The sequence below is a fragment of the Ursus maritimus genome, unplaced genomic scaffold (genome assembly GCF_017311325.1).
Source record: "Ursus maritimus isolate PB19 unplaced genomic scaffold, ASM1731132v1 scaffold_17, whole genome shotgun sequence".
Lineage (NCBI taxonomy): Eukaryota > Metazoa > Chordata > Mammalia > Carnivora > Ursidae > Ursus > Ursus maritimus.
In genome coordinates this window covers 9249452-9263615 of record NW_024424119.1, presented here as the reverse complement: position 1 = coordinate 9263615, position 14164 = coordinate 9249452, and the positions used below count along the sequence as shown (strand labels likewise).

The 14164-nt window shown below is 37.0% G+C and overlaps 1 protein-coding gene across 1 annotated transcript in view; it reads right to left on the bottom strand.

Annotated features, from left to right (window-relative positions):
• The window catches only part of CCDC171 (coiled-coil domain containing 171), a 293895-nt gene that overhangs the window by 149420 nt on the left and 130311 nt on the right, over window positions 1-14164 (bottom strand). The window contains 2 exon segments of the mRNA XM_040631456.1: window positions 8371-8487; window positions 9945-10449. Coding sequence (XP_040487390.1) covers window positions 8371-8487; window positions 9945-10449 — 622 coding nt within the window.

Sequence of the window (14164 nt, the reverse complement as noted above, 5' to 3'; positions counted from 1 at the left end):
ATGAGAAGCAGATCAAGAAGGGTCTTGTATACCTTGCCAAAGAGTTAATTCATACAATAAGAAATGGAGAATAATGCTATTGCTGATACTGAGGCCAATGATATGCAACAGATCAAGCACTGTTTACATGCATTAAGTCATTTAAGCCTCAAAATAGCAAATGAGATGAGACGGTATGATAGCCATTTAAAATAAGCAAGAAAAAAAATAGAACAATGAAAAATGGTTACAGGATGACCTAATCATATTGAAATACATACAAAACAACTTCAAAGAAGTACACATCAATATTGATCATATTCTTAGAGATATCACAAGAAATCTAAATTTACTTCCTCATACTCTTCAATGCTCTACAAATGTTCTCCAATGCACTAATGCTACTTGGTACTTCTTTGTTACTTTTTTTTTTTTTTTTTTTTTAGGGAGGCAGGGAGGGAGGTGGGGACAGAGGGAGAGGGAGAGAGAAAATCAAGCAGGCTCCACACCCAGCATGGAGCCCAACACGGGGCTCCATCTCACAACCCTAACACCGTGATCTGAGCCAAAATCAAGGGTCAAACGCTTAACCAACTGAGCCACTCAGGCGCCCTTCTTTGTTACTTCTATAACCCTCCTCAAATTATTTCTTTGCTAAATATGAGACTGATAAACAGATAGATGATAGAATGGCACAGTATGTCTAAGGATGGACACCCATTAATAGATTAAGAAGGTAACACAAGCAAAAAAAATATGAAGCTAAAACAACAGCAATGAGATTAGGATAAAAAGTAGACTGATAAATACGTAGACTATAGAGCATTAAGAGTAAGAATAAGAATAAGTTATGGTGACTCCCAGGTTTCTATTTTAATTACTTGGTGGATGGCCATGCCAATCACAAAGACAGAAAATTTAGATGCCTTTGCATTGTATGACTCCGTTTTTATAAAATGCTTGAAAAGAAAAATTAAAAGAAAAAAAGATTAGTGGTTCTCTTGGACAAGGAGTATGTAGTAGTGACTGCAAAAAAGGTAAAGAAAATGTTTTATGTATTTTCTTGTATACATTCTAGCATATACATTTTTAAATTCCATTTAGTTTTACAGCTAAATGAGTACATTTTATTGTATGTAAACTATATCCCAATATATTTGACCTAAAAAGTAGAGACAGGGGCGCCTAGGTGGCACAGTTAAGCATCCGACTCTTGGTTTCACAGCTCGGGTAGCAATCTCAGGGTTCTGAGATCAAGTCCCTCATCGGGCTCTGAGCTCTGTGCAGAGTCTGCTTGAGATTCTCTCTCCCTGTCCCTCTGCCCCCCCAAATAAATAAATAAATCTTTAAAAAAAAAAAAAAAAAGAAGAGACAAAGAGTTCTATGTCTGAGATTACGGAGAATGTTATTCATTCTATCACGATGTCCCTTTTTATTAAGAGCTACAGGACAAATTCCTATCTAATCTTGGTCCAATGACATTTTTTTTATTTAAAGATTTTTATTTGTTTATTTGAGAGAGGGACAGTGAGAGAGAGCACCAAAGCAGGGTGAGGGGCAAAGGGAGAAGTAGACTCCCACTGAGCAGGGAGCTTGATGTAGGCCTCGATCCTGGGACTCTGGGATCATGACCTGAGCCAAAGGCAGACAGACGCTTAACCGACTGAGCCACTCAGGTGTCCCAGTCCAAGGACATTTTTATTTCTCCTAAATTTTTGGTTTTTCAACAACATCATTGGCAATTGACTCCTGAGGCCCAAATTTGAACACAACTATGTAGGCCATCATAATTGGCTTTTTCAACATCATTCCTGGTTCAAATTTGCTTCCACTTTCTTTTACTCAAGTTTTAATGCATATCATTTAGTCATATTTTACAAATACCTGTAAGTTGGCATAATTTTCTTCTAGAACAAGGTGGAGCTACAACAGTATTTCTAAATGCATATATAATTTTACTGTAGATTTGAGAAGAAATTTTTTCCTTTGTTCTTTTACAAAAATCTGAAAAAATAATTATGTTGCTTTGTTAGGTAGTACCTGGATTTGCAACCTACCCTTCTAAGAAAAGGCTTCAGGCTCTTAGAAGTTTCCCATAAACTACCTGGAAATTGCAAAATATCCTGAAGCCTCACCTATATTTCTTAAAATAATTTTGATTTTGTACATTATTTTAACAACATTATTCACAAATACATCCTATGAAAGTTGTGACACTGGAATTTCACATAGTCATGGACACTTCCAAAGATAAATTATTCATTCAAAAGTTTTTCTTAAAAATTATTATATGATAGGCAAATAAATTTTAATTTAAAAAAACAAAATATCTATTCACTGTAAAATTCTTTCAACTTTTCTATGCACCTGAAATTTTTGATAATAAAATGTTTGAAAAAAATACGGGAACATGCAAAGGTAATAATAAAAAAGAAATTCACAAAACAGAAGAAAATGCAGTAAATTAAATGTGAGTCCCCAAAATAAACACTTGCAGCTGAAGTACCAAAAATGATACATACTTGTTTCAATTTCAGATATAAGTGAAGTTACGTAAATAACAAAGTCCTCCAAGTCACTTCTTCTCAAACTTTATTGTGCATATAAGTCATCTGAGGACCTTAGAAAATTGTAGATTCTGATTGAGTAGCTCTGGAGTGGAGTCTGAGATTATGCATTTCTAACACCTTCCCCATTAGTGCTGATGCTGCTGGTCCACAGACCACACCTAAAGTAGGAATGCTCACTTTATTATTCTTTAGGACTCAATAAAACCTTCATTTTAAAAGATATACCAATAACTACTTAGTAACAGAAATATCTCTACTTACTGCTTTGAACTTAAGTATGAAACCTCATGGTTACCCTGAATACGACCCAGATTTCTGAGTTTCACCTGAAAGAGTTGCTATGACCTCTACAAAGTTAACTCTAACAATGAAAGAAACTTCTGAATAGTAATAGCAGGGGCATGTATACTTGGGTCATCTATCTTCTGGATAATTATGATTCAATTACAGAGGGACTGTGTAACAAAATGCATGAACATTCTATTCACATCCATCTACTATATTTATTCAGAGGTAATTCCAGGCAAATCAGCACATTTGTTTCTATCTTGAGAAATTCAGTCTGGACCAGACATATGAAATGTTCAGCTATCTAAAGAGTTCTGTAGTCCATTCCCATAATGATTGATATCCCAGCCCTTCAGTGGAAGTAACATTCTCCCCTGTTTGAGGTAAATGATCTCTTGCAGGCACACCATTTGGATACCTGGAAGAGGTAATTTATCTCAAGTGAGCAAACACTTTAATGAAAGGAAGAAGGTTGCCACCTGTCCAGTATTTACAGAAGCAACATGGAAACTGGGGTCTCTGCCCACTGCCTATAAATACATCCTCAAAGTTTAAGAAGGTAACAGGAGCAACCACCTTTAGCACTTCCCGAGCAGTAAATTCAAGCTACGATTATTGAACTTCCTACCTCATGAAAGGAATAAAATAATATACCGGTTCACGTGAGAACACAAAAAAACAGATAAAACAACAAACGTTTATTGGACAATTACATATACAAGAGACTTGGCTAAGGTTACATTCACACCTAACAACCCTTAAACTAGGAACTTTTCTGAGCCAAATTCTACAGATGAAGATACTGAGGCTAAAAGAGATTAAGTACCTTTCCCAGTGTCACACACAAAGTAAGCAATGGCACCCAACTTCAAAGCAAGAGCCCAAGTTCTTAATTCATACTCTACTATGTATTCAACATGTTTAATTTTCTCTCCTAGACGATTTAAAAATTTTCTCTCCTATATAATAGTATGTGTATAATTCACAATTTACTCTAAAAAGGTAAGTACCTAAAAAGAGTATTTTTGAGAAGAATAATTTACTGACTTTTTTTTTTTTTTTTACCGTAGAACAAAGATAATACAAGAAGCAATACAGGTACTATTTAATATATTAAAAGCTACTACTTCATATTGACATATAGGTACCAGTTCTCCTGGGACTAAAAAAAAAAACAAAAAAAGTGACACTGATTCCATCAACATGTAGTCCTGACATGTAAAATGATTTAAATTTTCAGCAAGTTCTTCAAAAAGAAAATGGAAGAAGGAAGGGACAGTTCTAAGAAATAACTTCTTTCATTTCAGGGTCTTCAGATTATTTCCTTAATAAACCTTCCCAAGATTTTGGCATTTTGATATCCCACTTGGTTGAAAGAATTAAGACACTACTCATAATATTAGGTGATTCAAGAGACAATGAACCAATGACAAATCAAAGCTGAACTGATATTCCTGATATCTGTCCTACGATGAAAAGATCCTCTTATGAACTGGATAAACAAATGATGAAATGCCCAGCTGATAAATATTACCCAAACATTAAAAATCATTCCCTAGAAGAAGATTAATAGAAATGGAGAAAATCCTTTAAAAGTATGATTTTTTTTTGAAGCTAACACTATGACAGCATACCATAAGTGAAATACATATCATTTCTGCGATTTCTTGCCAAAAATACATAAACTGAATCTAATCATGAGGAAACCTCAAACAAGTCAAAATTGAAGGGTATTCTATAAAAATTGGCCTATAATCTTCAAGATCATGATGGTCAAGGAAAGACTGGGAACTTTTCCGTGTTGGGGGAGATTAAAGAAACAAGACTTAATGCAACACATAATTTTAAACCAGATCCTTTGGCTATACATGGTTGGTTGGGAAAACTAAGGAAAGTCGAAGGGGGTGTGAATGGCTTCCTAACGTTGATCACAGCCCTCTGGTTATGTAGAAGAATGTCTTGCTTGAAATACACACTAAAATATGAAAAAGTAATGGGCATCATGTCCGCTTCTTGCTCTCAAATTGTTCAGCAAAAGAAAAGGTCTCTGTTGTGTACTTGCAATATTTCTGTAAGTTCGAAGTTATTTCAAAATAATTTTTAAATGCACGGCACCTGGATGGCTCAGTCCGTTAAGCCTCTAACTCTTAATCTCAGTTCAGGTCTTGATCTCAGGGTGGTGAGTTCAAACCCCACAATAATAATAAGTTTTAAATGCAAATATAAAACACTATGTGGCCTAGAGTAACATTTTTATCATTTGTTAGTCTGTTAGCAGATGGATGAGTGGGCAGCAGGAAGGAAAGGTAAGAAGAAGAAATGGTGGGTCGAAAGAAAGAGAGATAAAACAGTTGGAAGAATACATAGGACTAGAAAATAATTAGTAGTCTAAAAATGTGTACAAGCATCAGTGTGTATGTCTATTCATTAATGTCATATACTGCTTTCATGATGAGATGGGTGGTCAGGAAACAGCTTTTTTAGCGCCCACTATATGCCAGGTTCTGTACAAAATGTTCAACAAGTGTTACCTCATTACACCCTCATAAAAACCAGGAAGATAGTACTATCTCCGTTTTTAGGTAAAGAGTCTGAGGCCCAGTAAAGTTAAGCAGCTTGCCCAATTTCACACAACTAATAACGAGCAGAGCTGGATACAAAATAAAATCTGCCTTGTTCAAAGCTAATGCTCTTTCTACTACACGAGAAGGCTTACCATCTATTTAAGTTATTCATACACTTAAATTATAAATTCAACATGACTAAGTAAGCTGTTACAGCTTTACATTTATTACCCTCATTATTATCTGTTAATAACCTCCCGTGTACTTAAAGTGTCTGAGAATATTTTCCCATCCTTTCTGCTAAAGTATCTGAAATTTCTACTGCTAGAATACACACAAAAATGAAAACACATTACCTAGAAAAGGTCTATATTAACCCGTCATCATGTTTTGAATGAATTATTCTATAAGCCCAGCTGGTTAACTCATCTCTGCAAAACGTACACACTGATCATTTTTTGTTCTAGTCCAACAATAACTCAATTATTTACCTGTCGAAGTATATACTCTTCTGGACTTTAATACATCAATTATTCTCCCCCTCTAAGCAACTATCACTTTCTCTTCCCTAAGTACTTAGTGTTCTTTAGCCAACAGAATTTAAAGCCTTTCCTAAAAATAAGTTTCCCTGAACTTGCCCTTTCCTCAAGCTATTAGAGGCCCAACCAAATTCTAACATCAAAGGCAGCTCTGTTCCTGGCGGTCGGCAAGCATTTAAAGACACACCACTCTCAGTCTCCTTCTATTTGATAAGTCTTACCTACACCTATTTTTATCAGGGTCTCAAATAACCATTGTGTCAATATTTAACTTTAAAATATTGCAATAGTCCACTTTTGGAAAATGTGTTCAGGGAGTTTACTGTCTAGTTTTATAAAACCACTATAATCTGGGGCACCTGGTGGCTCAGATGGTTGAGTGTCCACCTTCGGCTCAGGTCATGATCATGGGATCCTGGGATCAAGCCCCACGTCGGGCTCCCTGCTCAATGGGAAGCCTGTTTCTCCGGCTCCTTCTGCCCTTCCCCCTCCCATTCCGCACCCCCATTCAGACTCGCTTGGGCATGCTCTCTCTCTCTCTCTCAAATAAAGTCTTTTTAAAAAAAAGTCTATTATCTGATCCCATGCCAATGATCCACCTTCCCCCCCACTACTTTCCAATATAGTTATAATAGAAAACACATTTTAATTATCACCATGTATAAGGCAGCCGTGCTAGGCATGGGCCTCCATTCCATCTCCTTAATGTCCCTCTTCCCATTCTGTGCTTCTTCCCACCTCTGCAGCCCTGCTTAAGCTCTGCCCTCCATCTGGATGCTGTCCCTCTTCTGTAACTTACTATCTATCACTCTAGGCCCAGCTAAAGCCTTCAGATAAAGCTCCCTGAAGCCTTCCCAATACTCGTAACCCCTCTCTGAGCTGCATCTTTTATGGATTCTTACATTTAAAGCCAGTATTTTCCTCATGCAATCCTTGATTACATTCTGCCTAAAGTTGTTCATGAGTTGTCAATCTTGTTCTATAATCATTGTGCATATTTCTAGAAGTCCAGATCCAAGTCATATTTTTCTTTTATCTTCTAAAGTATATATAGCACAGTGATAAGGAAAGATAAAATAATGATATAAAAATGATTATAGCTTAAGAAACCAATCTATTTTAACTGTCTGCATACCTACAAAAGATATGATGAACACAAATAATCTGTTTTTCACACTAAGTCTAAAAACTTTCATTAAGTTCTTTCCAGAATGTTAATTTTGCTCTGAAGCTATAGTGCCAACATACTTAAAATACATTTACTTAGACTTTTATTTCACAATTCAAACCCAGTACACTGAGGTTTTGCAAAAATATTAGAGATGCATATTGCTTACCAACATCGATGGCCACAACCCAAAAATGATTTTTGAATCTTAGGTTTCCCACTATAAGAACTTAGATTTAGAGATGTGAAATCACAATAAATGATGTGCATGTATGTAGCAGACTTGTCTAAAGAATTAAACTACATCCTAAATTATTTCATTAATGCTTACAACATTCCATTAAGCAGGCAAGCATTACCAAATCCATTATGTTATTTCTACTGTTAATGTGTCTGAAATGACCATAATTAGTCCGATGACATAGTTTAGCCAGTAGGTAACTGTATGTTATTCTTGAGAAATTAGTTTTCATTGAACCTCTCATATAAACATATCCTGCAATCTGAGTCATGAAAAAAATTTTTAGATCTTTGGAAATCACTTATTATAGGTGGTTCCATGCCTGGTAGAAAGAAGCTGACTATTCAAGTTAACTCTATTTAAAATCAATTCAGAAAAATAAAAACATATCACGAAACGAGAAAAGTTTTCTACTGGTTCCATTATTACTCAAGCTTCTAAAATGTATAGCTAGAAATAGAAATGAAGGGGCGCCTGGGTGGCACAGCGGTTAAGCGTCTGCCTTCGGCTCAGGGCGTGATCCCGGCCTTCTGGGATCGAGCCCCACATCAGGCTCTTCCGCTTTGAGCCTGCTTCTTCCTCTCCCACTCCCCCTGCTTGTGTTCCCTCTCTCGCTGGCTGTCTCTCTCTCTGTCGAATAAATAAATAAAATCTTTAAAAAAAAAAGAAATAGAAATGAAGAAAGACTAAAACATTTATGAAAACATTACCAGTATTACTTAATAAAAAAGCTAATGAGATTTCCATGGGAAAATCAGATCACAAAGGGAAAAAATAAGGTGAATACATTCTCGGGAAATGTCATTTAATTTCCCCATAATTAAGACAAAATTACCCACCAAAATTTACATTAATTCTCTACATCATTAGAGATGTAATAATTTCTCTGTACCTGAATAAAAGAAAGACAAAAACAAAAACATTTTCTTCCGAGACGGTTTATTAGGATTTGTGCCATAAAGCATTTCTAGACATTTGTTTTTAAGTGTATTTTGCAAGGACCCAAGAGAGAGAATCGTACCTGTTTTACTAATGACTTCCTGTAACTCGGCCATAGAGGTAACTACTGCGGCTAGGAGGTCAGAACTGGTAAGCCAACTGAGTGCCTGCAAACAACGTAAGTGCTCCTTCTGATGCTCTGCAAAAACAGAGAGAAATCCATCTTGCAATGCTACCAACATTTCAAATCCATGTTTAAAATTCATAGCAACGTTTGGCAGTTTAAGAAATAGATCAAAACTTGTAGCCAGAACTTTGCCTAGTGTGGAAAAGTCTACAAGAAATGTTAGATTTTTTTTTTAAGATTTTATTTATTTGACAGAGGGAGAGAGACAGCCAGCGAGAGAGGGAACACAAGCAGGGGGAGTGGGAGAGGAAGAAGCAGGCTCACAGCGGAGGAGCCTGATGCAGGGTTCAGTCCCAGAATGGTGGGATCACGAACTGATCCAAAGGCAGACGCTTAACGACTGCACCACCCAGGCGCCCCCAAGAAATGTTAGATTTGACTGAGAATTTATTTATATATCATATAAATTAAGTGAAGTCAAAAAAAAAAGAAAGGGAGAGACAGAGAGGATGAGGCTCCTGGGTGGCTCAGTCAGTTAAGCATCTGACCCTTGATTTTGGCTCATGTCATGATCTCAGGGTTGTGCAACTGAGCCCCATGTTGGGCTCCATGCTGGGCAGGGAGCCTGCTTAAGGTCTCTCTCTCCATCTCCCCCGTCCCTCCCCAGCCACCCCAGCCCCGCTCATGCACTCTCTCACTCGCTCTCTCTTTCTCAAAAAAAAGAGAGAAGAGGGGTGCCTGGGTGGCGCAGTTGTTAAGCGTCTGCCTTCGGCTCAGGGCATGATCCCAGCATTCTGGGATCGAGCCCCACATCAGGCTCCTCTGCTATGAGCCTGCTTCTTCCTCTCCCACTCCCCCTGCTTCTGTTCCCTCTCTCGCTGGCTGTCTCTATCTCTTCAAATAAATAAAAAATAAAATCTTAAAAAAAAAAGAGAGAGAGAGAAGAAATTTTTTCTTTAGTTCTGCTTATATTACTTAATAGCTTGATTTTTAAAAGTTAAAAATTGAAATAATTGTTTCCTCAGAATAGTCAAGCATTTAAAAAAAGTTAACTGGAAAATTTACATTTGTCTCATTTTCATTCAATTCCTCAATAGATGTTTAACTCTGATCATTTTATACTGATTCATAGAAAGTGAAAATAAATTATACTGGTAATTAATTTTAAATAGGGCAGAATCTCTGGATTGACTTACTTGAAAAATCACTATATAAACTCTCCACTTTACTGTGAAAAGAGCATTCAAATATAATAAAGCTAAAAATATATATATAATAAAGCTAGACAAAGTTGAAATTATATTTGCCGCTTTCTTTAAATGTCAACGTTCATAATAAAAAAATCAAAACCAATTTATGCATAAATATACACTTACCCATACACACATATATATCTATATACACATGGGACTGTGTTACATGATTTGACATATTAAATGATTTAAGTTTTTTACATAATGGCTAAACATAGTCACATTGTATGTGACTTATATTCAACTTAGATTTTAAAAAAGCATAAATGATCTTACTTGGAAATTTATGCTTGTCTTTGGGCTCTCCTGTACACACTAACATGCCTATGCCTTCTTTGAAACTTTCCATCCAGGTAAAAAGAGAGGCACATGATTGGCCCAAAATCTTGAGCCTATTTGCTGCCAAAATTGCAATGACACCTTTCCGGAATACTCGTATCAATCCTTTGAATGGTTTTCTCTTCATCTTGGCTTCCTCTTGCTTCTTTTCGTCTACACTTGACAAAGCGTGGGCTAGAGTTCTAACTTCCAGTTTGAACAACTCAAAGGTGTTGACCTGCTCCTGGAGAAAATCTCTCTGCGTAGATAAGGCACACGACCGGCTGTAGAGAGGATATAAGGCACCGGCCATCAACGCGCAGGCTGCCAGCAAGGCTGTTTGTTCCCTTTGAGTCTGTGATAACATGTTTTTGAAGCGTGAATTTTCAAGAACCAGCTGTTCGTGTGACCTCTCAATACGATTCAATTTTTCCATATTTTTTTCGGCAATTTCTTGAAATTTCTGTAAGAAGTCAAATAAAATATTTGAAACAAGTAGGCATTTTATTACTTCTTCTTTATAGAAAGAAAACAATCTTTTGCTGACAACTTCTTTAAGAGATCAGTGTTCTAAATATCCAAAAATACATATGACAGATCAACAGTGGGCCAAACAGCTTAGATCTAAACGTGCACACTGATTTTTAAATCCTCTTACATAAAAGCTTCACATAAAATCGAACACATAACTTTAAAAAAGTACTTCACGAATTTCCTGTACACTTATGCATAAACGTACACATTTAGAAAGGAAAATGTCTCTCTTCCATTCCTCACTAACTTTTATTTCCTGCTTTTAAACAGAAGTTACCACCGATAGAAGTTTTCCTATACGTAAAAAGATTTTACATTTTGTCAGAATAAGCGAAGGGTTAAATCAATAATACAACAAATAGGGGCTCCTGGAAGGCTCAGTCTGTTAAGCATCTGTCCTTAGCTCACTCAGGTCATGATCTCAGGGTCCTGGGATTGAGCCCTGTGTTGGGCTTCCTGCTGAGTGCGGAGTCTGCTTCTCTCCCTCTCTCTTTGACCCTCCCCTCCCCCGCCACATGCTCTCTCTCTCTCTCTCTCTCTCTCTCTCTCTCAAACAAATAAATAAAATCTTAAATATATATATATAACAAATAGCACTTGACTGCCATTTACTGGATTAGGACAGACTGATTCTCAGGACAAACTTTCTCATTTCTGCCCTTTCTTACCTTCCCAGGACAGAACACTGACCAAAATAAAGCTCTAGCAGTGGCAAGAAATACTAACTGTAAGCTGGGCCTCAGCAGCTCTCTGATCCTTTTTCCCTCACCAAGGGACTTGCAATCTAAAACCATTTTGAAACACAAAAAAATTTTAACACAGACAACATATTTTAGTTGCTAGAAGATAAACTAGTTCTCTATGAAATCTTATGCCTAATCGTTAAGGAACTGCTGAGGTAGAGCAAATTTTAGAAGATAACAGATCCCAATTTCCTTTACTGATTCATTTATCATTCAATAAACATTTATTGATTACTCACTCAATTCCATGTGCTAGAAAAACAGACAAGCAAATCAATTATTGTGGCATAATGCTATGATAAAACTATGCCAGATTGCCATAAGTACACAAAAGGGAGCTTGCACAAAATGATATTGATAGGCTTTTGGAGGGAGATGACAAAGGTAGTGAGGTATATAATAGAAAGAAAAAAAAAAACTACTGATGTGGAAGCTAATCATGGCTATCCTATAAGAATTTAACAATCAGAGTTGGAGAAAATAATACAAAGTCTTGCCGACTCCTCAAGGTTTGATGTCAAAGCCTACCATGGATAATGTTGATAGGCAGTAGCCAAAAGAATTCAAACTTGTAGAAATATACTGCTGAGAAAAGTAACTTTTGGGCCAAATCCAACCCCAAGGCTAGGGGATGAGATTCCCAAAAGGTATGCAGTGAGCAGAAGGCGGCCCTCAGAAGTACAGTCCTGAGTACGAACAAGTAAAGGAAGTCTACAAGAAGCCACTCTCTGAAGGATTCAACTTCTTGGATGCTTTCCATTGGGCAGGGGAAAAACTGTATTTTAGCCATGGTTTTAAATTTATTTAATCCAAGTCTTCTCTAAAGTCTGACCCAGCCATATCTATGGTGGTAGTGTGAAAAATAAAGGAACAGGGAAATAAAGGAACTGTGGCTTGTGCCCACCACATCTCCACCAATGGCCAAGCTGTGGTAGCAGGATTTCATCCCTGGGACTGTGTCCCAGAGGTCCATACAATAACACTTGTAAAGGAGTGGTGTCCCACTGGGAGCAGCTGAAAGAAGCAAGAAACTCTGAGAAGCACTAGCCAAGTGGACCACTTGGAAGCAGATGTGAGACACCTTTCAAGGAAGGCAACCTTTAAGAAAAGGGAAAACTGACATGACTTGTGGCTAAAGAAGGCAGGAAGACCACTGTGTGGAAGAGAAAGAGCCAGAAAACAGGATAATGTATTCTAAGGAAATGCAAACAATTCAGAACGCCTGAAGAAAAGAGGAGAATGACGGAAAACTGACAAGTAGGTAGATGATAGATGATTATGCTACGGAATTTAAACTACCTGGAAAGCTATGAGAAGCCATAAGATCCTGGAAGTCACTCTGTTTTTAGTTAATGGATGGGAGAATGAGAAATCTTAACAAAGACTGCCAAGGGCAGCAGTAGAATTGCAGGGAGTGGGAACGGAATGAGAGGAGCAAACAGAAATTACAAAGGTTAATTCCATATATTCTCCACAACCAATTCCACTAGTTCAATTAGAGGGGAAAATAGGAAAATTATAGGAAATCGAAGATAAAAGAGGCATGCTGGCCATAGCTAGGTAGTAGACATAGAAATTAACCTAACCGGATTCCAGGTGGCTGCCGATTTACACATTCACAGTTCTCAAAGTCTCAGGCAGAAGTGTGTTTTCAAAAAAAAATACTTTTTTGGGGGGGCGCCTGGGTGGCACAGCGGTTAAGCGTCTGCCTTAGGCTCAGGGCGTGATCCCGGCGTTATGGGATCAAGCCCCACATCAGGCTCCTGTGCTATAAGCCTGCTTCTTCCTCTCCCACTTCCCCTGCTTGTGTTCCCTCTCTCACTGGCTGTCTCTATCTCTGTTGAATAAATAAATAAAATCTTTAAAAAAAAATACTTTTTTTGAACAACAACAAAAAAAAAAACGGTGAAGAGATATATTTGCTAAAGATATTTTAAATATTTCAAAATAATATGTGAAGTCATTGGTCAAAATCAAATGGGTTGTTGAAAGAGAGCTGAAGGTATGTTAACTCTACTGGAATTAAAATTTTAAAAATAGATACAATCAAAATTTAAAAATTAAAAAAAAAAAGGAAAGAGAGCTGAAAGTAAAGCAAGCCCATTCTGGAAAAGATTTAGTTAATTTTAGCACATGATAGACCTCTTCCACCGTCTACAGCTGGCGCACCTCAGAGCCTCACGTTGAAGCTGACAGCACTTTAGAACGGCAGCCAGAAACTGGCAGTCCTGGCATGAGGATGAGAGAGTAATCAAAACGGGCTAGAAATGGATAAAAACCTGAAATACACTACCCAAAACACCCCATTCCTCTCGATGGAGAGAAAACCAGGAACAAGCTGGAGTGTTTTAAAAACAGAATTAGGATTCCGGACTTGCATGGTCAGGTTTCATTTTCGGCTGCCTGGCAGAAGCAGGTGGCAATGTAAAAGAAGCAATTTTTGAAGATCCTCATGTCATTCTGTGGCCTCCAAGTTTGATCACGTATAAAGATTATACATTTAAAAGTGTTGATTACTATTAATTACTACCACTGTGGATGATTTCATGAGACTCCTAGGATTTGTGTTGTAAGAAAGAGATGCCATTCACAGATTGCTAAAGCAGTAAAAGAACGAAGAATACATATGGAGTTTGTTTACAAATAAAAATAAACCCTCTCTAAATTCTACCTCTGAAACTAATAAAAAATAAAATAAAATAAACATACGGGTGCATATATCCTTTAAAAAAATAAATCAAAAAGTAAAAATAATCTCTAAATATTATTTAATTGTCTAATAACTCTGTTGTCCTCTGTCATTCTTGGTTTAAGTAATTATAATCGAGGATACCAGGTATCAATTGTAATTTTTTTAAAAATCAACCAGACCAAGGGGCACCTGGGTGGCTCAGTCGGTTA